Below are 27,363 nucleotides of genomic sequence, written 5' to 3' on the forward strand. Positions count from 1 at the left end.
CGTGGCAATGTCTGTCTTTTCTGTTCTACAGAAATGTTGAAGGAGCTGAACCAGCAGCGCAGAGCGAAAGAGTTTACAGACCTGAAAATTATTGTTGAAGGCAAAGAGTTTGAAGTCCACCAAAATGTTCTAGCTTCCTGCAGTTTGTATTTCAAGGACCTGGTTAAAAGGTTTGCCTTCCTCCCAGCTGTTGATCTGGTCTGTTCTTTTGTAGGGAGCATTTGTGTCGCTTTCTCCCCCCCTCTTTTGCAGGTGTCTGAAGACTGAGTCTCCTGTCACAGAGCCAGTAGCCATCCCTTCTACCACTCAAATGAATGTATTTCTAAATGGAACAAATCCACCCTTGTCTTACCTTTTCATCTCCGTAGAATAAGTTAACGAGTTTCCGTACTTGCTGAAGAGATGTTCCATGACTGGGGATCTATGTACAGTACATATACTAGGAGACTTGACAGTATTTTGCAATATTTTGTTCTCATTTTCATGTATTACTTCTAGCATTCTGTGTCAATAGTATTAGGGAGGCTAATAAAAAAATAATTTAAAAAACTGCGATAATTAAAAATTTGAACATTCCCCTACCTGTAACTGTTGTAGTAAAGGCTGATTAAAGTTCCAAGACAAAAGTTGTTTTTACAGTCTGTTTTGTAGAGATTACTGTTGCAGGTTAATTTAAATTGCTACACTGCAACATCAAAACTGTTAATAAACGTGAAAGGGTTAACACTGGAATAGTACACGCAAAAAGTAGCTGTTGTACTTTCTTGCAATTGTGATGTACTAATGGATTCATAGCATTGCAGGTCATATGTAATAAGCTGCCTGTGTTTCTTCAGGACATTGTTCAATATTCAGTTTTAACTGAGTTTTTTTTCATTCTTTGCAATATTTTTATGTTTTTTGTGGTTTTTAATCATTTTTTTCTCCCCTCCCCCCCCCCCCCCCCCCCCCCCCCCCCCCCCCCCCCCCCCCCCCCACCCCACCCCCACCACCCCTTAAAAAAATTAACAAATGGGAATGTGCATCTTTTTTTGTTTGTTTGTAGTCCCTTGACAGTATAAGAAAAACCTTTTAGGTCACATAAATATTATTTTATATATTTTATCATGTACTGCCAATTAGATAGAAAACAAAAGTACAACATTTGTTTTAGTTTTTTTTTTCTTACTTGATATCATTACAGCCTTATTCTGTAGCATGCACTTATTATGTTTTCAGTTGTTTTTTTTTTTTTTTTCTTTTCCTGCTCATTTGCTTACGAAACACAGCAAGACTATTTTCCTTGACGACTGTTTCTGAACAGGACTGGAGCATTGACCACTTGCCTGCCTGTATCCAAACTAACCTGTGTCCAAATGCATTTTGTCAACAGGATGTCACTTAGAACAGAAACACAAGCTGTCTGGTTTTCAGCACAATTCCCAGCAACCGCTGCACCTACTGTAATGTATATTTCTTGAGAGATCTTTCTTCTGAATTTAGACTTGGCTGCCAGAGCTAGAGGCAGCTCTTAGTTTTTTGGGGTTTTTTTGTTGTTTGTTTTTTGTTCTAAAAATGTTGCTTCATAACAATGTTCACCTCAAAAGCACTTTACAATCTGGTTATATATAAGTAAGAAAAAAAACAGGCCAATGTTTTTGTTTTGTTTTTTTTGGTTTTTTTTAAGAATTGTTGTTTTGACTCCAGCAGGGTTGGGGATCTGTTAATTTCCCAGTGTTGAAGCCTTCTTCATGAGTGCAAGCAGTCAGATGAAAAGAGACTGTTGAATAGCAGCATGTTATTATTGAAACCACAGTTCTACAGTTCACTGGTCTTTAGAATAATATCAGTTAAAGTGTCCCAATTTAGTATATCGTATTCAGATGTGTGGTGCATGGAATAAGGGTTATTTAATGAAGAGGTCAACTGGCAGGGTTTTTTTATTTGGGTTCTTCCTTGTGCCATGTGTCTCAGATGCGAAATACACGAACATTTATTTAGTTATTAGTTATTCCACTGTGCTAGCTTTCCCAAGTCGGGAGCAAATCACGTGGATTAGCATAGCAAAGTGTTGCACTGTCTTATATGTGCACCCAGCAAATCCCTATCAGAGGAACATCCTCTGTTAATTGTGGGGTTTCTGTATTTCTGAGCTGGTACTTTTGCAGCTTTTGTATGGTGTGTTAGTACACCTTCTACTGGTTTTCCATCAGCAGCAGCAACTCTGTGTGACTCAGTTTATCTGAATTTGCTCATTGAGGGTGGGGAGCGGGGTTATTATGGGTTAGAACAGTGGTTCTCAACCCTGGTTCTCAAGTACCCCAGCTTTGCCTCAGGTATTGTAGTCTGGTGATGAGCATAGATTCTGTACTGTGTGTAGCCACACTCTGTTAAGTCTGTTGACCTACAGGATGTGCACAGGAATGCAAGTTTGAACCAAAAATGTAGTTCCTGGTTAAAACAAACACCTACATTGTTGCGGGTACTTGAGTCTTAACAAAACTGTTATTAGGAAGATTTTAATTGTTAGTTAAATAAAGATGCACTCTAGTGTGTACCGTGTAAGGCTTCTCAGGGTTTTCTGTTTGGTTTAAGATATTTTATTGTTCATTCTTGCTGTTTAATCATTTAAAGAACAAAAAATAAATGAATATGACTTTTGTGTTAGAACTCCATTGCTGGGAGAATTCCCCCATGTTATATTCCAAAATTAAGTTTGTTTGTTCTTCTGTTCTCATGATCAGCCTTCCCAGTACTAGCTGTTAGGTTTAATTGAAAATCAGCACATCCCAACTTCCATGCTCTTAATTCAGCTTGCAGCATGTAATTGGGAAATCCTGAGTGCCACACCACAGGAGGAAGCTGTTCTCAAGATCTCAGCAATAACTGATAACATGTGCTTGGAATCTGTAACTTCAGAACATTCTAATAATGAGCTTCAGTGGCCTACAAGGACTCTACAGCTCTGCCCTGAACAGCTACAATCATTTTGCACACAACACTGTATCTTATTGCTTGAATCGAATTGGAAATCTCTTTGTCTATGTTGAAGTGTTGGGGCTCGATCACAGGAATTACATGACACCCTTGGTAAAATGATGTACTGAAAAGGGATGGGAATTAGTGGGTCCTATTCTTATCACCTATTCTTCCTTTGTTAAATGCTAAATGTCTTTATTGCCTTGGAACAGCAGGCAAAACTCTTTTAGAATAGTGCTTTTGTTATGTTGGCCCCTTGTTTTCTAATCAGGCCGTCGTTAGCCTGTCCTATACAGAATATAAAAAAGTTGTTTATATTTATGACAGAAAAAACAGTCAAATGAAATTCACCAGTAGCTTACTTCTGTAGAGGACACATTTGATGTGCTGACGAACAGGAAGGAAATGTTCTTTTTAATCAAATATTTAACACACAAAAGATTAAAATTGGTTTTAACTTAACAAAACAAAGTTGTTAGTTCAGAGAGCTGTTCAAGTCATTGAGTTGGGAAAGACCAAGGGTGCTGACATTAAAATCCATTGTTTCCTTCCATGATATCACTGCTAGTTCTTACAGCTCCTGTGATAAATTGTCTTGATGTGGACTTATAAAGCTGTTTGGCCCTGCAGTCCTCAGGGAGAGCAATATAAATCATATTGCTGTATTTGGCCAAGTGATGGTGTTATGTAGTTTAAGTTCAGCTGTCAGCTCCTAGAAACTGATTACAGATGTTCAGCATATATTACAGTGAGCAAAACCACACATGTGCTGTATACTGTTACATTAAACACACAGAACTGCTAATCAATAGTAAATGTGGATCAGGAACGCACACTGAATAATTGTAAAGTCTCTCAGCGTTTTAGACCAGCAGTAATATCACACATCGCCCAACAAGGGTGCGCCTGGATCGAGCTAGATTGTTTGTTTCATGTTGGGGCCTGTAGCCTCATCTACCCTGCATGTTAAGGCATGTGAACCAGTTCCTCCGTGAATCAATGGGAGGCATGAGAAGGTTGCGATTTCAAAATGTCATATAAAAAAATCTTGCTCTTTTGCTCTCCTGCAGTCAAACTGTGAAATTGTTTAAATGTGAACCTTCTTGATGGTTGGCAAAAGTGAAACCAGTTTCAGTCCTTGATACTTTTAGTTTTTAAATGAAGTACAGTGAAGAGAAATTATTCCTAAGCATGTCAACTTTTCTTGGAAACGTGACGCATCATATAATAGAATCGTGTATTCTTTACAGTTTCGTTAAATTGCCATTGCTGCTGCTTTTGTAAGTGCCAATATGTGTATCTGTGTGCTGTATTCATTTTCTTGATCCGTGTGTGTATTATTACTAATGCGATTTTAAAGTAAGCAGTCCAAGGACAAGAATGTTTCACCTCCCATCACTTGGCACGGTAATCAGCTCAGTTTCTTTGTTTTATTTTATAAGCTTATAATCGTTACGATTAGTCATCTTGATCTGACAGGGTAGCTCAGAGGGGCAGATTGTACTGTGCCTCTGATAAACAAATGAATAAATGAGATTGCTAATTACAGTAGTGAGAAGAAACCATCTGTTATCTTCAAACAGGACCGAGCCAATCATTTCCAAAGTACCCTGTTATATAGGTACTGTCTGTCTCAGAATCAAACACCAGTGGCAGTTAAAGATACTAATATTTTATTCAAACTAATCTGATTTATGATCTTGCATTTAACAGAACAGCCAATAAAAGGTGGCAGTTATGAAGGTACACCAATAAAATGTACTGTAGTACACATTTTTGTTTCTACAACCACTAAAAGATATTATTTACCCTTAAAAAAGCAGATTTTCTGTTTTCTTCTCATCTCCCAAACGAGATGTTGCTCCCGCTAAGCTAAATGTAAATTCGCTTTGAGTTCCGCTCTGCTGTTCACAGGAAGACTGAGAGTATGCCAGACAAAAGCTATAGCTTTTAAGGTTAAAGTCTCCAAGTGCTTGGCTTTTTTTAAGCACCACCAAACCTGTAATGAAAAGGTCACCAGTAACAGCATCGATATCGCAGCAGACCGATACTGTATCTCTTGTTCACGATGCTTTGCTTTGAGCCGTCAGCAGTCCTAAAAGCAGGCTGACGTGTCTCATTTACTAAAGCTGTGGTTGTGTGACCGTACTGTACAAAAAGTTTGAAAAAGTAATTGAGAAAAGGAGTGTAAAGGAAAAGTAATAGGTAGGAGCCACTGTGTAACTACAACTACATTTAATGCAGCTGACTCTTCTGCTTGCCCACCACAAAGTCTTAAGCCTCTTCCATGCCAAGGGCGCTCGATAAAGATTCACATGAATAATCGAGCTGCTGGATACTCCTGATAAACCAGCAGAGGTTTGCTACTACTATTGTCTCGAATCCCCTACTGCTTGTGTCTTGCTCACTGTCATCTGCTGTAAAAAGATTGCATTATACAGGAAGCTACAGTGCTGGAACTTTTTCCATGAGATTAAGTCATTCAGTCTTAATTTTAGTTTCAGATTTAAATCACTCCTCTGAATTAGGCTGACAAAATGTTACATTTGTAAGCAGTTGAATACTGTCCTTATGTAACCCTTTTTTTCTCAATCTGATTTGATCGTAGATTTGTTATTGTTGTTATTGTTATTTATTATTATTATTGCTTTTTTCTCAAACTTTATGATGTCTGCAATTATTCTGAATAATTCTTAATACAGTTAATGTTTTAAGGTGCGTTCATCTTCAGGAGCTGATTTTTAGTTGTAGTTGCCAGTCATAGATGCATGTAACAGGCCAGATCAGCTGTTGTTCGGACACTTTGGCTCAAGTTTTTTTTTTTTCTTTTTTTGTCTCTTGTTATTGCTGGCAATACACAGCAGATGGTCCCTACTAATAGAAATGTTTGCTGATCTGGCGTACTATATGTTGCATACTGTAGATCTGTGGCTGGCAACTAGAACTGAAGAGCAGCTTTCAGGAGTCCCGATATTGGTTTTGCATTATACTGCATTAGATGAGCTGGTCCATGCATTTCTAGCAAAGGGACTGTGAGCATATGAGTGAATAAAATAGGATTATATGACATTGTTCTCTGTAATGTCAAATTTTATATCTGAATTGTTTGAATTAACTTAACTTAAATTTATATTTTATGCACACAGAGTAGGATTTTTTTGTTCTTATACCTCTATCGACCCTGGTACTTTTAATTGTGCCCTCTGGATGTACAATTAACATGCAGTGCCACTTAATTTATGGAAATTTCAGCCCTTCATCTGACAGCCAATATTTAAAATACTTCATAACCTTTAAATGAACTGCCTCAAGTGTCTAGAAAACAAAACACGTCTGTTTTTAAAGGTTTTTTTTTTTATGTTTATATTGTCTACATTTTCCTGATATTGAATTTCTTATCTGTTTAATATATAATCACAGCCCGTGTTCTGTGCTATGTCTTTAGTTTATTGTTGCTTCTCCCAAGATCATTGTTTTCCATGTTCACTAAAATGAACAAAAAGGCTGATTTCAAGGAAGCCCATAAGTGATCTTGTGCAACACGAATATGCTTCCCCATTACAATTAGACTTGAATACTCCTTCATAAGCAATGTTTGCTAGAACAGTTTGTAAATATGGCACATATTGATTTTTATGAAATTGATTAAGAATATAGATTTAAAAGTATAGATTTTAAGCTAAACTTAATTTTCATTTACTACAAAATCACCCCTTTGTATCCTTCTTAGTGATGTCTTTCAGGCCTTTCTTTAATGTTCTAGGCAGCCTAGTGGTTTAGGCTAATGACTGGAAGCTTCTACAGATTGTTCCAACTGGTCAAATGTACCCAACTGGCATCTCCAACTATAGGACTTTATAAGTTAAGAGGACTTTGTATTTTTGTACATGGATATAAAGGGCAGAGATGAGTTTGAGAAGTGTGCTTATTAATTATCCTTAAAAGAAAGATTGTTTTGTACATTAATTTGGCTGAATCTTTTGATTATGCCTGTTTTGTCAGTGTGATTAGAACAGTGGTGTATGGATAGATACTTTAATGAGAGTAAAATAGAGTATCTGTGTGAGTGTGTGTGTGTGTGTGTGTGTGTGTGTGTGTGTGTGTGTGTGTGTGTGCCAACAATGAATTGCTGCTGTTTTCTTGGTTTCACCCAAAATGGGGGAAAATACAGATTTTTGTTTGAGCTGTCTCCTGTACCACCTCTTCCTAAATACAATGTGAACGCGTTGCTCTTTCAAAAACCAGAAGGCGATTTCCATTACAAAAGCAGTGAAACAAAGCTAATGGCTATTGCAGTTCTCAAATTGAACTGATTGACCCCAACTATTGAGCATGTTGACAGGTTTTATTTCCTCCACCACGCATTATCCGTTTCTTACTTACTAAACACCTTTTTTGTTATCACAATTACGAATATTACCGTTAATAATAAAACTCTGTTTGCTTTTCAGGAGTAACATTTTTGCTTTTACACACCCGCAGGAAAACCCACCCAGTACTGTATCTGTTCCTTCTTTATCAGTCTGAGCAACAACTAATGTCTCGGTTCAAATGCAGGCAATGGTGATGTTTGCAGCTGGTGTGTTTTATTCAGGGCGCTCTCAGTTTAAGAGAGCCTAGGCCACAGTCATGGAACTCCTGAAGGATGGCTGCTGGCTTCCTGTGGCAGAATTAATTCTCTTCCCCTCCTCTCTGCTCTAACCATTCTGTCTGTCTATCCTGTCTGTGTTCAGTTTACAAAACAATACCATTAAGGGCATTTTAATGTATGCTGAGAAGGGGACACTCCTTTGAAAAAAAAACTAATTACTGTACCAAATCATTTCAATTAAAGAGGGGAATCAAGATAACCGCATTAGGTTCTAAAAAATATTGACATTATAATACTGGCTATAAGATAAAATCATTTTTGTTTACAGGCAAAAGGTTAACAACGGTAACTAGTAGTATCTATATTATATGTTAATCTGCTTTGGAGGCAGCTGGTCTCCAGGGGACTTGGTGCTATACGTTATTTCTTGTTCTAGAAATGTCACTCATATTAGGGCATTTTGTAGATTTATTTGAATCGCTGTGGTTCATTTAAAAGAAGAGTGACTATGTGATAGCCACATTAATCAGTGGAGCTGAATCTCTTCAAAACTGCATTAACTGGTGTACCCCTGTCTGCATTGTAGATTGACTGTGGTATTGATGATTAGGTAATATGCAGAATTACTAGTAGCAAAGTGTTTATGTCCAGATTTAAACACCCTAGACATGAAAAACCTTGTTATTCCTCTTTAGAGCTCATGATCTTCAAAAAGGTGTTGTGTCCCCTTTAAAAAGCCTCATTCAGTATTATTTGCAACCTTTGTGTGTGTTTGTTTTTTTTTGTTTGTTTTGTTTTTTTTGCATGACACTGCACAATAGCAATTGTATTCTGTGCTTTAGAGAACCTTCTCTTTCAGATGCAGTCTAAATAAATAATACAACTTTAGTCCATTATATGAAGAAATCTTTTTTTTTTTTTCTTCTGTTGCATATTGAATAGAATTTTACATGTACGCATGTGCCTCTAACCGTGTGTCTGCTGTTGATAGGTCATCCAGTGAGAGCCGGAGCGGTGAGATGTTAGAGCTGACAATGGGCAACATAGACGCTGACGTTCTGGAACTTCTGCTGGAGTTTGTTTACACAGGCTCCCTGATCATAGACTCGGCCAACGCCAAAACTCTGCTGGAAGCAGCCAATAAATTTCAGTTCAATACTTTCTGCAAAGTCTGTGTGTCTTTCTTAGGTATGTTGGTGATTGGGTTCAAAAATCCTCTCTGGTTATTTGGTAAATCTAATGGCATATAATAAAGTACCGTAAATTGAAAATATGGGAACCTGGATCATGAGATAATAAATGCTTAGTTGATCTTTTCACTTTAAGCTACACTTGTTAAACTACAGTGAAGATTTTTGCTTTTGACAAGGTGCACTAAAAGGGATTAACACATTTTTTAAATAAATGTGTGTCAAAAACAAATGCATCCATAATCAACATGTCACTGATGATGAAGAATAGGTTTTTGACCACCTTTAAAATAAATATTTGTGGATTAATTCTCATTTAAGATACTGTTTCCCATAATATATATTGCATGCTATTTTGCATTGCTGAAAATTGTTGCCTAGGATCATACTGCATGGTTGTAACCTTAATTAGTTACACATTCTAAACCTAGCAGCTGTTTTTCTTGCAAACCTAATGTGATAAGTACTAGAAGAGGATTGGCATTAATGGAATGCATATCCTTAAGATAAAGCTAAGCAATAAAGGGGGACAAATCTAGGTAAGTTATTATTATGCTGGGCAATATTCAGAAAATGATTGTCAATATGTGGATAGATGCTGGAAAGAACTAACATAATTTGAGGTTTCCTTTTGGGTTTGGTACTAGTGACCACAGTTACGTAGTTTTCATGACCTAATAGATTTCATGCACTCGCTCTGCGAACCAAAGCTGCCAAACCAGTCTGGATGAGATGTCTATTAAAATTAAACAGTAGCCTTAGGTATGTCTATGGCTGTAACTAAAGTCATTTAGCAGATGCTTTTATCCAGAGTGACTTACAGAGACTAGGGGGTGAACTATAAATCACAGCTGCAGAGTTACTTACAATAGGACCTCGGTTGTACATCTCGTCAGAAGGACGGAGCACAAGGAAGTTAAGTGACTTGCTCAGGGGCATACACAGTGAGTCAGTGGCTGAGCTGGGATGAACTGGGAGCCTCCTGGTAACAAGCCTCTTTCTTTAACCACTGGACAACCAAGCCTCCTATGTCCTCCTATATGTCACACTGATCAAACTTGGATTCAGTGCAATCTGTTTTCTCAAAAGAACAATTCATCCAGCAAGTTTAAATGATCGTTTAGTTTCAGCTGCATTACCTGGTTAGGACTAGAATCATCCACATTGTTTTGCTAACTGACTTGCACAATTAAGTAAGAATAAATCAATAAATCACATTTTGAACGCAGTGAATTTGTGAAGCGTCCTTGCAAAGTAAAGTACTCTGTAGCACTTGGGCAGTTTACTGTCAACATAATCTAACCGTGAAGTCAACTGAATTTGTGAATTATCTTCTGGTGCAATAACAAGGGAGCACTTGATAGAATGCTTATAATGCACTGCTTTTTGTGTTACAACCAAACTGCATGCTGTTGTCCTTTTCTTTCAGAAAAACAGTTGACTGCGAGTAACTGCCTTGGAGTGTTAGCCATGGCCGAGGCGATGCAGTGCACTGAACTGCATAACATGGCTAAAGCCTTTGCCCTGCAGAACTTTCCAGAAGTCGCAAGCCAGGAGGAGATCCTCGGTATCTCCAAGGAGGATTTCATCAGCTACATGTCAAATGACAGCCTCAACACCAAAGCAGAGGAGCTGGTGTATGAAACAGTGATAAAATGGATTAAGAAAGATCCTGTAAACAGAGTTCAGGTGAGGCTGTTTATGTGATGTACTGTGCACAACTCTGGGAAGCTTAGACGAAGACGTAGACGAAAATAGACAGTTGATTTTAACATATCTCTGGAGATGGAAGTGGCATGTCTTGTGTTTTTTTAGTGTTTTAGATTCTGATCGTCTCTGAAAGCAAATTTGTTGGGTGCATTTGTACAGTATGTAGCTGAACTCTGACCTGGTTTCCTGGGTAACCACTGCCTTGTACTGTAGCTAGGACAGTTCCTGTAGCTCCTAGGAGGCAGGTGGACAAATGGTTAATACAAATTGATAGAGTGTATCAATCATTCGGCCACCAACAGGATTTTCTGCTGCAGTCCTTCAGACTGTGTCCACCTTCAGACTTCTGCAGCCCCTCTCTTAAGCCTTACAGTGGTGTCAGTAATGGTCTCTGGTATACAACTTTGATGTATTCCTTTTCACTGCTGTTGTAACAGTTTCTTCTACCTCAACTGCTTCCCTTTATGCTAAAAATTCTCAGTGTACACACTTTACATGTGGAATCGTAGCAGTTCTGGTTTCTGATTAAGTTTAATGCCCCTGGCATGTATGATGAAGCAGAATCTGTGCAAGTCGAAATCACGTGCACATGCACCTTGATGCAGCAGTATTTGCAGCGCTATGCATCCTTTTCCTCATCTGACCCACTTGTTTTTGCTTTTTGTATACTTCGAAACTTTTGTTTTCTTTTGAATATTCATAAACTGGTTTTAGGTTTTCTCCACATTCCTCATCCGCTAAAAGTATTATATTTTCATGTAAGTATTACAATTTAGTTTTTGCTCTAGCTAGCAGTTACTAAGCCCAGCAATTGTCAGAATAATCAAGCTTTGATTGGCCAATATAATCAGGTGATAATGCATTTGTGAAGTTACAGAGAACCACATTTTGAATGTTATTTGATCCTCTGATGTCTAAAGGTCTGCTGTATTGAAATAAAAAAAATAAAAAATCAAAATAAAACACAACAATCACATTTGTTTTAAAGATCATGAATATGATATTAATAGCATGGTGTCTAACCTTATATAAGACCATTTAATTATTCAGTTAAACCCTTTATCTTTAATATCAGTAACTATTGATTTGTCTGGATCACAAGCATTTTATAAGTTACACAGCACATAATATTATTAACATCCCTGCAAAGCTGCCTGGGACAGCATTTTTCTGATGGCCTTTGCTCAAAGCAAAATGTCAAGCAATACATGTCCACTCAAGTCTCCATAAATATATTTTTTAAATCTTAAGCATGGGGGGGCTCAGAGGGACGCATCTGGTAAAGGCGCTCCGCGTTGAGTGCAGGCTACACCCCTTAGCCTAGAGGTCGCTGGTTCAAGTCCAGGCCATTCCACTGCCAACCATGGACGGGAGCTCCCAGTGGGCGGCTCACAATTGGCCAAGCACTGCCCGGTGGGGAGGGCTTAGATCAGCCAGGGTGTCCTCAGGTCTCCACGCACCAGTGAACCCTGTAGACTGGCCAGGGGCCTGCGGGCTTGCCTGTATGCTGCCCAGAGCTGCGTTGTCCTCTGGGTTGGCTGCATGGCAGGCCTGCAGAGTGAAAATAAGCAGTCGACTGACACCACGTGCTTCAGAGGACAGCATGTGTTCGTCGTCACCACTTCCGAGTCAACACAGGGGTGGTAGCAGTGAGCTGAGCCTAAAAATACAATTGGACATTTGACACCACAATTAAAATTAGGAGAAAAACAGGGTAAAATCAATTGCAGATTTTACTAAATTTGAAAAAAAAAAATGTAAATACATTAAGCCTCTGAAACTAATTTATCTTTCTCAGCCTCTTACCGTGTAAAATAGGTAGCAGCATTAACTGTCAAGCTCGCAGGGTTATGTTTTTTTGTTATTTTCATGAGAAGTTTTGTGTTTTTGTGACATTTTTTATCCTCCCCTCGGTAATCTCAGATTTACAGTGAAACAAAACATTACAGACAAGTACAAGTAACCTCTTCAGAGAAATCTGACATTTTTAAATGGCATGTCGGCACATTGAGTCCTGTATCTTTTGCTGTAACAAACCCTTCTCGGAGGGCCATATCAGTGAAAGGATTGTTTAGACAAGGTTGGTCCCCCCTGGTAACACTTGTGTGTCTGCCTCTTCTTTTCCAGCACGCGTCAGAGTTGCTGGCCGTGGTGCGTTTGCCTTTCATCCACCCCAGTTACCTGTTAAACATTGTTGATAATGAGGAGTTGATAAAGTCTTCAGAGGCCTGTCGAGACCTGGTTAACGAAGCGAAGCGCTATCACATGCTGCCACACGCTCGGCAGGAGATGCAGACGCCAAGGACTAGACCTCGGCTATCAGCAGGTAGGAGACCTTTAACCGAACCTGAGGGTTCAGTCGTTTTTTTGGAACCTGGAGGTTCGGGGCCTCACGCAGATTACTGAGTAACGCACAGATGCACAATTTTTAGGAGTAACCTTTCCCATGTGCCCCTTCTGTTGAAAAGCATATAGATTGCTTCATATTTTTCGTGCTTTTCTCAATTCACGCTGTTTCAATCTTGTTACCTCCTCATTCCTGTTGCCACGGTTGCAGTTTGTGTGAAGATGGCAACGGTTGCATACGTCATACATGATTCGCATTACAATACGTTGTTTATGAATCAGCCTTATTTAAGAATTAGCCTACAAAGGTCTTTATTTTCACTGATAGAATAACACATTCACACTGGAGAAAGTTCAGTGTTTGTCACTATTGAGAGAGTTTTATCCAGGTAGATTTTGTAAAAGTGATCATTCTAATAGGGCTAATTTCCATTGGGGGGGGGGGGGGGGGGGGGGGGGGGGGGGGGGGGTTGGGTTCTTGCTGCTTGGATCGTTAAAGGGGGGAGGATCGTTATAGACGACTGTGTGGGTGGGTGTGGGTGTACAGTAATTGTTGGGGGGGGGGGGGGGGGGGGGGGGGGGGGGGGGGGGGTTGGGGGGGGGGGTGGGGGGGGGGGGGTGGGGGGGTGGGGGGGGGGGGGGGGGGGGGGGGGGGGGGGGGGTTGGGGGGGGGGCTTGGGCTGGATCGTTTTAAAGGGGGGAGTCGTTATAGTGCCCTTAGACTGTGTGTGTGTGGTGTGTGTGACCTTTTTTTAATAAAAAATTTTGTTTTTAGATTTTACTAAGTTGTTTATAGTTGTTGTAAATGTAGCTGTACAGTAATTGTTGGTCAGTAGGTGGTGCAGTGGTAAAAGCACACATTTTAATAATTATTTTTTTTTTTTTTTTTTAATAAGCTGTCACTTAATGTTACTGGTTAAGAGTAAAGTCCTTTCTTTGAAATCATGTTGCCATACAATTATATCCCTGTGAAAATGATTGCATATGCTAGTGTAGCACAAGCATACTCAGGCTGTCAGTTCAGCCACATCAACTCTAATTGCAGTTTTAGAGATCTAAGTGTCCATATTCTATACACTATAACATAGATTAAATAAATAAATGAATAAATACAATTAAAAAGCCGGTCGGAACACTTTAAGCCCATGTTATTTTTAATTATTATTATTTTTTTAACACTATAAAATTTATTTTGTAACAGTACACTGGGGGGATGAGGCAGACAGAAATCTGGCATCCCAGAGGACAGAGACTGATACTGGGGTTACAAACCGAATCTTGACTGTTTTGTTAGAAGGAAAAAGAAAAGCCCTCATGTGAGCAATACCTCTTGGAGGAATAGAAAATACAAAGAATCACAGCACAACAAACAAGATGAACATCAAGGCTTGCTTGACCTGATAATCAAGAGATAGGTACAGTAATATAGCAGCCTGCGCAAAGGGGAGCAGCTGTGTGGCTCACTCACCAATTAAATTAAATGTAAAAGGGAAAGTCAGTCGTAAAAACACAACACACCGAGCTCCTCCGTCACACAGGACCTCAAGGCATAAAATATCTCCAGGAACTCGCTGTGACATCACTGGTGACAGTGGGGTCAACCAGACACAACTTTAGAAAATATGTTTAGTTATTTAAGTGGTTTAACAAAAATTATTTAACCTAAATAGTATTTTACATGTGCTAGCTGTCATGTGACAGGGGTGGGGAAGGATTGTTGATGAACCTATACTATATGATGTACTCGTGGATATTTCCATCCAATCCAAAGGAATGAGGATGTACTGATCCAGAGAAGAGTTACTGGCCAGTCAAACAGGCCAGGAGAAAGTGTGTTACATACAAAGTGGAATGAAGCATCTTGAAAGTTATATCTCTTGGCAATCGGCACTAGCTGCACTGTTTTCTGTCTCCCTCCGGGCTTTGTAAAACTCCTTTTCTTGTTGCCTGTTCAACCATCTCAGCTGCCATTTTGCTCTTGCTCCTTAATATCTCTTGGCTTTGTTATCAGTACCAAGTCTTTCTGTGTGATCTTGGGAGTTCCTATATGCTGAATGTCTTCTGTGCATCCTTGAATTATCTGCTTCCCTGCAGTACCGGTCACAAACTACATACAGTTCACTGCACCAGATTTACCCCGCTACTTTCCTGTTCACAATCCCGAAAAACACTTTTGTAGGCATGGCCACAAATGCAATCATTTTTTCAGCACCAGTAAAAGTTACTCTGTTAAATGCAGTACAAATCTGATTAATTCAGGCATCCAGCGAGGCCTCAGTGGTGATGCCGTAGGGACAGAGTGACAGGGCTGAGCTGGCACAGTGTCTCGGCGCACTAATGCGCTGTGTCTTATTGTGTTGACCTTTTTCAATATAGTGTCATGAGCTTGATTCCCAGCAGGGGAGTTAATCTCATGATATGGAATGCAGTGAAATTTCCTGATCTCGGTCATGCTGGCTCGTGATGGTGTGTGTGTGAGGGGGGTTGGGAGAGGGTGTATATCGAACCTCAGGTATTCTGTGCTAGCATGACATCATATCATGCTGCTTTTAACTAGGAGAAAGTCTGCTTTTCTCTTTGGGGGTCTGTCAGATAGTGGTGTTTTGCTGATGCCAACAGTGGGTATAAGGGGATCAAAAAGGGACAGAAAAATCTCTTAACCATCCCTACAGTATAATTATGTGATGAAGGTGCCTGCTCATTGGGGAGAGATGTAAGAATGTACTGCTTGATAACACAAGAAGTAGCTAAAGGTGTGACTTACAACAGCACTCGGTACCCAGCTCATGCAGTAGATACCTGCATGCATTGAGAAGACAGTGTTTCTCCTCTTCATCTTGGCGAATGATTGGCAGCCCATACAGAAACTGAGTAGGCATAAATTCCGAAAGCAATATTTTGTCACATTGAAAGTGGTACACTGTGCAATCAATTGCGATCATGATGGGTGTTTTCCCATTGTCAAACAGCGGTACATTTACCATTAGTTATACATTATTTCTTTGCAAACTTAAACTGGAAACAAACAATCAGTTTCTCCTAAAAAGGAGAAAAATTCACTACGAACAAGACAAAATGAAAAGTCCACGTAAAGTTGCACAAGTAAAAAATAAATAAATAAATAGTTTTCAAATACACTTTCCCTTGACAAAGGTATGTTAAACATAACGAACCTTTGGGAAGTTTGCTCTTTTGCTGTCCTATGTTTTATAATAATAATAGTCTATAGATTAGAGCCGTGTCCAAAAATATTTTTGAAAAACGATACCGATACTGTACCAATCTAAATAAATAAACGATAGTCCATTGAGGTGCCGGGAACAAATGAAGTACAAAAGAAGCTTGATAACATTCAAACTCTAGCTTTGCAACAGAAGTACTATGTGCATACGCATTAAATTGAAATATCCTACATAATTTTTCAGTGCGTAAAACACCCAGTACACCGCTTACCTGGCGTGCTGATTGAGACATTGGTCACAATTTTGTATTATGGATTATTGTTATGAGTTCAAATATGGTTTCTCTCTCAATTTTATTTTGCAGTTAGTTCACTACATTAGATTGTTTACAATTTCCAAACACAAGTAATTAACTTCCATATATCAGGAAGACATCTGAGGTCCCTTTTTTTAACCTGACAATTTTAAACAACAATCTTACCAGAACAACAGCGCAATAAAGAACACTTACATGCATCACAAGAAATACAATTTTATGTTCCAAAAATAGTCAATAATACTTTCTGTAGCCACAAAGCTGAGCTACAACAACAAAAGACAGACGTCTAAGCCTATGCCCACCACCGACCCTGAATCATGATCCCGATTCCCTTTCACATTTATTTGACGTGTCTGTTTATGGCTACTGAAAGCACAGACTTTCTTGCATGAGACACCGGCAACATATCCAGCCACAGTGTGTCAGTTTTCATTGGCAAGTAATTGGATTGTTTTCCAAATTGATGAGTTGATGATTCTCATTTTCCTAAAAGTTGTATTCAGCCACGATTAAGGAAAGTGAGAACAGGTGACCATGTTGACGGACAGTGTTGTCACATATTTATAGTACTCGCTGTTTGTACTCTGGGCACGCTGTGGGAAAATAAACTCATGGCTTGACAAGGCAAGATAAACATCAGCCAAATATTAATAATTATATCCGCATCCGATCTGCTATCTGCAGAGATGTCCGCGGATATAAAGCAGATATCCACGGATTTGCAGGGCTTCACATCCCTGTGAATACAGGGAACAGGATTTTAAAAGGAAGGGTTTTTTTTTTTGGTTTTTTTTTACAATATTATTTCAGATAACCCATAAGTGTAAATGCATTCTGTATGGGGTTTAATTTACCAGTACACTTTTACGCAAATTTGTTTAAAAAAACAAAAATTGGGTAGACAGATAGGTACATTGATAGGTTAGGCTAAGGGGGGCTAAGACGTTGGTGAGAAATCCTAGGGAATCTGCTTATTCACCAGCCAGGCACACAGACTTACTGATCACATGTTTCTGGCAATTCCCGGGCAGGCTAGAATTAGCAGTCCCGGCATGTCTATGATCCATTCTCTAGCAACAGCACGCATTATATTCACACAATTGTCCATTGAAATGCCGGGAACAAACAAAGTACAAAAGAAGCTTGATAATATGCAAACTCAAGCTTTGCAACAGAATTACTATGCGCATACGCATTAAATTTAAATATCCTACATCATTTTTCAGTGCGTAAAATACCCAGTATGCAGCTTACCTGGGTGCTGATTGAGGCATTAGTCACAAGACTGTATTACGGATTATTGTTACGAGTTCAAATATGATTTCTCTCTTAGTAATGCATCTAAAAGCAGAAAATGCATACAATTTGATAAAGTATTACTGTATTTTTTTTCACAGTATGGCTCGGGCTGTATTTATTTGCATTTTGGATTGTTTCAATGACCTATGATTGCTTTGTGAAAAAAAAAAAAAAAAAAAAATCTTTACCCAAAAGTCTGCGCCATTAAAGCAGTCATTATTACAATATTTGCTGTTAATTCTGCTGTCAGCAGGATTGGTTTGTTAAAGCCCACGCTCTTATTGTGCAGGTGTAGCAGAGGTGATCGTCCTTGTTGGAGGCCGACAGATAATTGGAATGAACCAGCGAGCCCTGACTGCCGTCACATGTTTCAATCCACAGAACAACAAGTGGTACCCGCTGGCCCGCCTGCCCTTCTATGACCGTGAGTTCTTCAGTGTCATCTCTGCTGGGGACAATATCTATCTGTCAGGTAAACCAGGCCACTGTGTCTTTATTTCACTCCTCTTGAAATCCTCTTTTCTTCCAAAGAAATGGATTAGATTAAATGGTGTGGTGCGACACGCCAATTGATTTCTGTTCCTAGAGCCTCAGTTGCTAGGCAGCACATTTTCATTGATTTTGAGTATCATTAAATGTCTGGGGTGTGGTTGGGGTTGAGGTGGGGGTTTCAATGTTTTCAACGTTTCAATGTTTTTAACGTTTTTATTTTGTTTTATGTATTTAAAAATGTGCTCTAGTGTCTGTATAGCACCATTGTCCTTGTTACCACTAAAGAAAGACACAGATGATGGTAAGAACGAAACGTTCAATAGCAAGGTGAGGCAAAAGGATTGTAAATGGTTTTGAATAATACCCAACAGAGAGAGCACCACTGACACTTCAACTGCTATTATCTCATAAAGCACTTCAGATGGCCACTTCATATTTTTTGAGTTATGGAAACACTTACAGTCATTCTTCACTTTGCGCTGTCATCTAATTTGGCCACCACATTGTGGACCCATGACCTTTTGGTTTTTGGATGATAAAGATAAATCAAGTTACGAGATACTGTAGTCTATATTTTTCAGGCTATGTTTTGATCGTGGGTATCCAACAAGAAAATATACTCCTTTTTGTAGCTGTAATTTTACACTGCCGCACTGTCAAAATCTCTATCTCAGACACCACTTGAGACACCTATAAAAGTTCTATACAAAGGCTTTACGCTAAATATGTCAGACCTTAACATTGACCTGCCATATTGAGATAATAATCCATATTAATCACAAAATTATTTTTGTAAATCTCCTGTTGTCATTGCTTATTTCTGTGCTGTATGTCCCTGCTCCAGGTGGAATGGAGTCTGGTGTCACAGTCTCTGATGTCTGGTGCTACATGTCGCTACTTGATAACTGGAACCTCGTGTCTCGGATGACAGTCCCCCGCTGCCGACACAACAGCCTGGTGTATGATGGGAAGCTGTACACCATCGGGGGACTGGGTGTAGCTGGAAACCTTGATCATGTTGAAAGGTACAGTAAACAGTTCACTTCAGAAATACACATTACAGCATTTTTATTTGGGAAGCTTTCAGTGCATGCATGCTCATATCCAAAGAGGCTTTGTCAAGAGCCAGGCTTTAAGAACTGCTGGGGGATAGCAGACAGAAGCACAGTTTTATGTCTCATCTGCTTACTGATTTAACGCTTTTCAGATGTCTCGGTCTCATCCTGTAGTCGCCAGACGCACATCCGACCATACATAAAACAATCAGTATTTGTCTTCAAGGACGAGTGACACAGCGATTCATTTTAATTAACTGTGCTGATTCTATTGCTGAGTCTGTCACATGTTTCTGCTCTTTTTATGTAATTACTTTGTGATGTGCTTACATATTTTACCCGTTCTTAATACTGAAAAGTGTCTTTAGGTCAGTATGTGAACTTGTTTTTCATGCTTCATTCACCAGGAAATTTTATTTATTTATTTATTTATTTTCTAATAACTCAAAGCCTGCTCTTTCTCAGCCATGGCTGCTGGCATGGCTGACCTTGTGTTGTCTGGAAACTCACCTGTAACTCCAGTTTACAAATTATTAGCAGTGCAGGCTGCTGTAGAGCATTTGTAAATCGTATAGATTTTAAGTATTTAAATAATAACTCTATATATATGCGCAACACGTTTTATAGTATTATAGAATTTATAGCTCCTTGAAAATGTTTATGAGGTTTGCAGGTTATGTGCTTTTTTAATTTGTCAAGGGCATGTTGTTCTTAGCTCTGCTAGCCTAGATCAGCTTTTATGTTCAGGGACAGCTTTTCAGAAAAGTAATTTATCTGGTATTCACTGGAGGCCCAGTCCTTGGCCACAAGTTATTTTGGGTATTCAATTAAAAAAAAAAAACACTTCAAGATGGAATTTACTGCATGTGCTGCTAATCAAAGTTGATTGATCTGTTTTTTACATGTATTTATTTTTATTTTTTATTCTTGCTTTTAAGTACAATTCACCTTTGCATAGTAACACATTGAACTAACAGCTAGACATTAAATAAAGGAATTGCATGTCATATGACTGCGCTGTCATCCTCTGTACACTAAAATGCATAAGTGAACGCTGTTTTATTTTAAATGTATTAAAATGATTGTATTTTGCAATTCCTCAATTATTTCCAACCATGCTGTAATTTCTTTTTTTTTTTTTTTTGAACAAGGAGAGTGGGACAGGGGGCTTTGTTTTAGAAGAAGGGGAGTGGGGCAGGGGGGCTTTGTTTAAATCGAATACACAGGGTTTTAGAACAGCTGAGAAACTTGAAAGTTGAAGAGGAGTATTTAAATTTTCTAATGACATATTAGCTGAATTTAGACTTTGTGTGTAACTGGATACTATAACAACAAAGACCTGCTTCAGGCTGTGTAACATGAGCCTTCCCTGTTTATTATTCATAACTATTAAACATTGAGCTGCTCCAAATTCACTGTTTATTGACCTCTAAGTAAAAAATAAATAAATAAATAAAAATCCAGTCCTCTTGGATTTAAAAAACGCCCGTGTAGATGCACTTGCAGGAAACGCCAGCAGGATGTATAGCAAGGCAATTAGCTAATTGTAACATGCAGTGTTACATTATGTTTAATTATCGGTATCAGCCTATTAATTTAACACATGTTTCTCATTTAATTCGCTTCACCCTTCCAGTACGTTTCATTATTATTTGGTCCTTGCTATACCTTTGCTTCTGATCCACTGTACTGTTGGCTGTTTACAGTGCAGCAGGAGCACAACACACACAAAGCAGATGTTTCCATTTGAGGGCTGAAATACGTTTTTTTGTGAAGACGACAAAAATTGTGAATCCTCAAAGTCAAAAACATTTGCTAAGTGGTTGTCAGAATAAAGAAAGTATGAGTGGGAACTTTTTGACCAATGAGAAATTACAGTAATATGAACAATGTCGGAAGTTGAACAAAATTGGCCAATCAGTGGATATCCAGTAATCCCACCTTGAAGCTGAAATGATATATTGTTCTGTTTTCTGGGTGATCGTCCATACTTGCAGCTGTAACAGATCTATTGGAGTCCCTGAACTGAATTCACATACTGGAACACTGTAGAGTGTACTCCCTGCTGGGCTAATCCTGTGTTCTGTATTGGATTACAGAAGTATATAACCAGGCTACCTGCTGTGCCAATGTGGATTGTCATTTTCTTCTTTTTCTTTCTTCCTCCGGATGCATTTTGTTTTGTGTTGCCTTCTGAATTAAACTGACAGTAGAATAGTAACTGCAAAAAGAATGCATCAGCAAAACCATTACAAGATGTCCAGCACATCTAATTATCGTCCTCATTTTTGACAATTCAGAACAGGAACAGCAACACCCTGGCTTTATGCACAAAGTTGACCACAAACCCTATATTATAGTTGGTCTCTCAGCAATATCCACAGGGTGCTTTTCTCACTAAGCTTCAATCTGACACACTGCTTGGAAGGAAAAGCAGAAAAAAAAAGAAAGAATATGGATTGCAGGGTTCTAGTACCAAAATATATTATCCATATACTGCATACTAAATATTAAAGTATAATTTTCATGACACCCCCATAGCCCAAAATGCTTCCCACTCCTATCCACTTTTATTAAAGTGGTTTTATTGATTTTAAACAATTGAGCTGCTCTTGAAGAAAGAAATACATTAAATAAAAAAAAAATGCACCCCATCTGCTATAATACCTTTCTTTTTTATGATTACACAATTATGCAGTCTTTTAACAATGTAAGGCCATAATATTCCTTGTGAAAACAAGGTGCTATAACAGATTGTGAATCATGTTCTTTCCCTGAACTGTAAAAAATGCAGCAATTTTATAATTTTATTTTAAAATTGAAAGTAATACAGTTCAGTCGGCATCATCTACAGTACAAACATAAAATGTTGCCGTCTCTTCTTAATCTTTACACCCCCCTCAGTAAACAGAAAACTTTACAACCAAAGAACACCTATGAAGCTGATAAAACCCAAAGAAAACGCTGCTGTGACAGGGTATACATCTGCGACAGTATCAGGGCAGAAAAATAACTTTTAATTCAAATTTTGTATATTCTAACAATCATAATTGTATAGTAATTATACAGTTGTATTTTGATTTTGAAAAACTTTTTGCAAGCAAACAAACAGAGAACAGAAAACAGAACAGAGATTTGAAAACTATAACTGGTACCCCAGTTGAGGTAGGACTTTTATTTATGTATTTATTTATTTATTGGTTGAATGTTTTTGTATAAACAAATGAAGCTGATAAATCCCCTGTCTTGACCTGTGAAGCGGGGAGCAATAAGACAAAATATAATACAGAGACATGATCTGGTCTGTGCTTTGTGGTGTAGTATTTTTTCAGGTTATTCCTCGTGAGTGTGTGAAAAATTGACATTGTTTAAAATGCGCAGTTATTTTTATTTATTTATTTATTTATTTTCCTATTTTAATAAAGTGAATTGCATCCGGTTTAAGGATACCTTTTTATTTATTTATTCTTTTTTTTTTTAAGCTTGATTCTTCAGTAAGATTTACCATATCCAAATTGTAAACTAATTAAATTATTATTATTATTATTATTATTATTATTATTATTATTATTATTATTATTATTATTTTTTTTTTTGAGAGAGAAGAGAGAGAGAGAGAGAGATGAGAGAGAGAGAGAGAGAGAGAGAGAGAGTGTTTCACATAATGGCATCAATATTCTTTGAAGAAGAAATCTCCCCAAAGCTCCATCCGTGTAAGCAGGAAAAAAAAAAAACAATGGCCATTTGAAACCTGTCTATCTGTATTACTTACTGACATTTCACAAGACTGACAGCCTGAACACCAGTAAGCAAGAAAGGGTTAAACAGAAATGCAGATCTGTTCTGTGACAGAAGCTGTGGAGGAGCAGGATTACATAGCTGCTGATGAATAAATGTATGTACAGTAAATTATAGATTTAGTTTTGGGGGCATAAAATTAAACAGTAAACTTGAAAATAGATGCCATTCATATCTTAAAGCCTTGTGTACATCGTACATTCCAAACTTTCAGCAGAAGCATTTGTCTTTTATTATCACCAACGATTACAGATTTCAGGTTTGTTTTCAGGCACTGATCCCATTTTGCATTGTATGACAGGCAGGAGCTATCTGAGTAATGATGAAAAGGCCTAACTGACAGCTTGTGTCTTTGATGTGTCAGTAGCAGTAATAGGCTGCTGACCTATTGCTTGTGATATGCTGTCCCTTTTAACTTATACAAATCAGATTAGTTTGCAAAGTAAGGTACTTGATCAAAGCAGGATGGTAGTACAGTACATTTCACTTTATTGTGTCAGAGGTGCCTTCTATTGAAAAATCAAACACATTCCCAGTTGTGGAGTAGCTGTTTGTATTACAGTTATTTGAACAGGCTAGCCGTGTAAGTGAACTAGCTAATTAGCTCACCTGGTTAACTGTTGTGAGTCATAACCACCAAACTACATTGTAATCAGCTATGACGGCAAATGAGCATAACGGGGGGGTGGGGGGAGGGGGGTTGTAAGATATGACATCAGAGGAAAACTACATCATACGCCTTAATAGTAGCAAAAGGTATACTGTGAAGTAGTTAATTACAATAATGTGTTTGGCTTGAACACTACGTTTATTAACATTACTTACTAAATGGTGTGCACAATGGAGAGAATATTGCCTCAATTATGTTTCAAAGTACCTCTTCTGAGGTCTCATGTAATTAAAAAAACATAACACATCTGAAACGGAGCTGGTAAGTGAAGCACCTCCTTTCTTAACAGCAGCCCTTTTTAAAAATTATGAATTGAGTGGGGGGTGCAGCAGCACTGCAGCGCTAAATTGGTTTTACAGTTATCATTATCTGATTTATTAAGCCAATGACCATAAAGATGTACAGTTAATAAACCGTGGAAAAATCATCATTTTTGAAAGTCAGGGTTTCGTCTAATGTCGTATTTTACTGTGGCAGGACGACAGGATAGCTTCTAAGAAATGCAAGTTTCTGATGTGATTTTAAATATCTGAATATTTGTTTTTAACACAAAATGAAGAACACATAAATATTCATACATCTTTTATGTACTCTGCCAGGATATTAAACTGGACACCCTATTCATTTGCACTGAGGATTCAGCTCTCTTCACTGTGCAGGATTATGCAGTTCAAGCATTGCTTGTTTTCAGGTTGTACTGTTCATATGATAATTCCTTTATTGCAGGTATGATACCATAACCAACCTATGGGAGACTGTTTCACCCCTCCCTAAGCCAGTGCACGCAGCAGCTGCCACAGTGTGTGGAGGAAAAATCTATGTGTTTGGTGGGGTGAACGATGCAGGACGACCTGCAGGGGTTTTGCAGTCATATGTTCCTCAGACCAACACCTGGAGTTTCATAGAGTCTCCCATGATAGGTAAGCTGTTTTTGAAATCCCTGTTTGCGTTTCTGCCTTCGAGTCCCACACTTTCTATAAAGGTCAATGGGCCATTACTGTTTACTGTGTTTCTGTTATGTCTGACTTGTATTGAGGTACGATAATAATCTCTGCTTGAATAGTGAATGTAATTTGTGGTGAAAATAGAAAAGCTCAGTTTAATGAGACAATAGTCTTGGAATCTATTAGAAAAAAAAAAATACATTACATTACTCTGTAGCCCAATCTGCACTGTCTATCGGAGCCATAGGTGTTTGATTAGAGCTGTAATAATGGGCATTCAGAAGGTGGATAACTAACTGTGTCTGTGCCATTTCAATAGGGAATAGAATACCATGTCTACAGTGTAGCTTTCCTAGAATGGCTTGTCCCTTGTGTCTGCATTGGTGTGAGAAGGAGATATTTTTTAATTGTATTTAATTAGGTCAACCAAATTACATTAGAGATATAAAAAGACTCACGTCATGATCAGCTGGTCTGACAGCACATAAATTGATTGAATAACATTCATCAGTTGAACAAAACAATCCGTGTGAGAGAGGCCATCTCTTTGAGAACACACAATTCTTAATATTTTAAGCCAGAGTTGATTGTTCTAGTCATGTCCATTTGTAAAGTGCACTTATCAAATCATCCTGCTTGTCAGGGGACCTCCAGGTTGCAATGCATGCGGCATACTTCATTGTGAAACTTGTTTCAAAGCAATTAGATGTGCAAATTGTACGCTAGTGTGTTGCTGCATATGGAGCTGAGAAATAAAACAGAAGTTAATGTTATTATCGTGTGGCCTACATGTAATTCATCCATGGATTGGCATTGAAATCTAGAAGGCCATACACACCAGTCTGTTTCGTGTGAATCATTCTGTTCAGTGCACGCCTCCAACCGCATTAGGATAGAGAACATCTGTGTGTGTGGGTAATATTAGCAGAAGTGGAAATGGAACAGTGTATGTGGTATTTGCCCAGACAACCAATACACAGAGGCGTGTAGTCCCATACTGTTTTATTGTTAATAAACCTTTTTTTTATTTTTTTTATTCATGACCAACCTTTAAGTCTTGATACATTTCCTTATAAAAGACAAAAAAAACCAAACAACTAAAGAATAATAAAATATCCGGTAAAAATAGTATGAGAATGGGCATATTCTATCAGATAGTTACTATGTGATAACTCTGAGTGTCGCATCACATTTATCACATTTCACAAGCAAAACTTCCACAGTGGAGCGGCCATTTTTGGTTTTGCTGCAGTTCACTGACTCTCAACCCCAGTGAATCCGCTGCTTCAGCGGCGATGCACCGGTGAATTTAACAACAGTTCATTGAGCAGCTCCTGGTGAATTTAACAACAGTTCATTGAGCAGCTCCTGGTGAATTTAACAACAGTTCATTGAGCAGCTCCTGGTGAATTTAACAACAGTTCATTGAGCAACTCCTGGTGAATTTAACAACAGTTCATTGAGCAGCTCCTGGTGAATTTAACAACAGTTCATTGAGCAGCTCCTGGTGAATTTAACAACAGTTCATTGAGCAGCTCCTGGTGAATTTAACAACAGTTCATTGAGAAACTCCTGGTGAATTAACAGTTTGGTGAATCCGCTTTACATCGGTGCATGCAGTGGTGAATTTAACAACGCTCCCTCACTGTGATTTGTTTTCAGTCTGTGAGCATTTAAAAACATAAAAAAAAAAAAGGAAGAGCTGTCTAAGGCGGCAGGCCCCCCCCCTCCCCCCAAAAAAAAAAACCTAACACTAAAAAATAAACACACAATACTTATATAATTATTGATTTGCTCAAGTTCTTACCAAAAAAAAAAGAGCAAGTAGCTGACATGGTTCAGCAGCGGCTCTCTCTCTTATGAAACGAGTAGGAGAGATAGTGAACAAAACACAATTGTGAGAAGTACATCGATTTCTGTTTTCATTTAATTTTGTGTAATACATTCTGATTACCTTACATAGCTCTGCTTTTTAACTAGCAAAACGTGTGCTTTCACGAAAGGGGTTAGAATGTGTATGCTTAAAAACAGCATGCAGTTTTATTTCCTGAAACAAGTGTCCAGCAATGCCCCATAAAAAAACTGTAAATCCTTCGCAACTGTACATTTCAAGAACTGTGAAACTGTAAAGTCTCTCAAATGCAAACATCTAATGTACGTGCAGCTGTTGATCACTGTGATGCAAAGCACTCTCCCGACAACGTTTCTATTTCAAGGTTTTTGTTTTGTTTGTTTGTTTTTCTTTCCCAAACTGCGTTGCTTGTATAGTGATTAGCAAACTATAGTTGCGCCGACACTGCAGACTGAACTACTCATTTGACCACTGTCGTTATTAAACTCCAGCCTGGATAAATCTTCAGCCTGTTTGCCTGAAAAACTATCTTTTTAAAGTGTCCTTTCACTGACATCGCTTATTTGTGATACTGTGTCACATTAGGCTGTCTCTAAGCCTAGTTTGATCTATGTATTAATCAGCGGTGTGTGACTAAATTTAGTAAAAAATACCCTGAATATTTTTTTTGTGTCAAATTACCCTTTGTATTTTTTCTTTATAAAAGTTTATTGTTTTTAAATTGAATTTTTTTGTACCATTTTATTTTTACAATGGAAAAGCATCCTCATATACAGTATTTTATTTTTTAACAATAAGCGTGTGATTCAGGAAACAGGAACCAGGAAATAAACAAAAAGAGAGAGGTGGAGTTTGGTGGAGCTGAGCGAATGTGCACTATTAAATGCTGAGCGAGACCAGACAGACAGAAAATAAACGTTTGTAACAAACAAAAACACAGGACACAGCATTGGTAGC

At 38.3% G+C, this 27,363-nt stretch overlaps 1 protein-coding gene across 2 annotated transcripts in view; it reads left to right on the plus strand.

The window, feature by feature from the left end:
* LOC121315615 (kelch-like protein 29) overlaps positions 1-27,363 on the plus strand; it is a 135,214-nt gene that overhangs the window by 101,753 nt on the left and 6,098 nt on the right. For both annotated transcript variants that reach the window (XM_041249861.1, XM_041249862.1), the window contains exons 5-11: positions 32-170; positions 8,541-8,737; positions 10,169-10,428; positions 12,577-12,775; positions 17,885-18,067; positions 18,932-19,112; positions 24,337-24,530. In XM_041249861.1, the coding sequence (XP_041105795.1) occupies positions 32-170; positions 8,541-8,737; positions 10,169-10,428; positions 12,577-12,775; positions 17,885-18,067; positions 18,932-19,112; positions 24,337-24,530 (1,353 nt within the window). The remainder of the gene's footprint in view (positions 1-31; positions 171-8,540; positions 8,738-10,168; positions 10,429-12,576; positions 12,776-17,884; positions 18,068-18,931; positions 19,113-24,336; positions 24,531-27,363) is intronic.

Source organism: Polyodon spathula, chromosome 5, assembly GCF_017654505.1.
Source record: "Polyodon spathula isolate WHYD16114869_AA chromosome 5, ASM1765450v1, whole genome shotgun sequence".
In the NCBI taxonomy this organism is placed as follows: Eukaryota; Metazoa; Chordata; class Actinopteri; order Acipenseriformes; family Polyodontidae; genus Polyodon; species Polyodon spathula.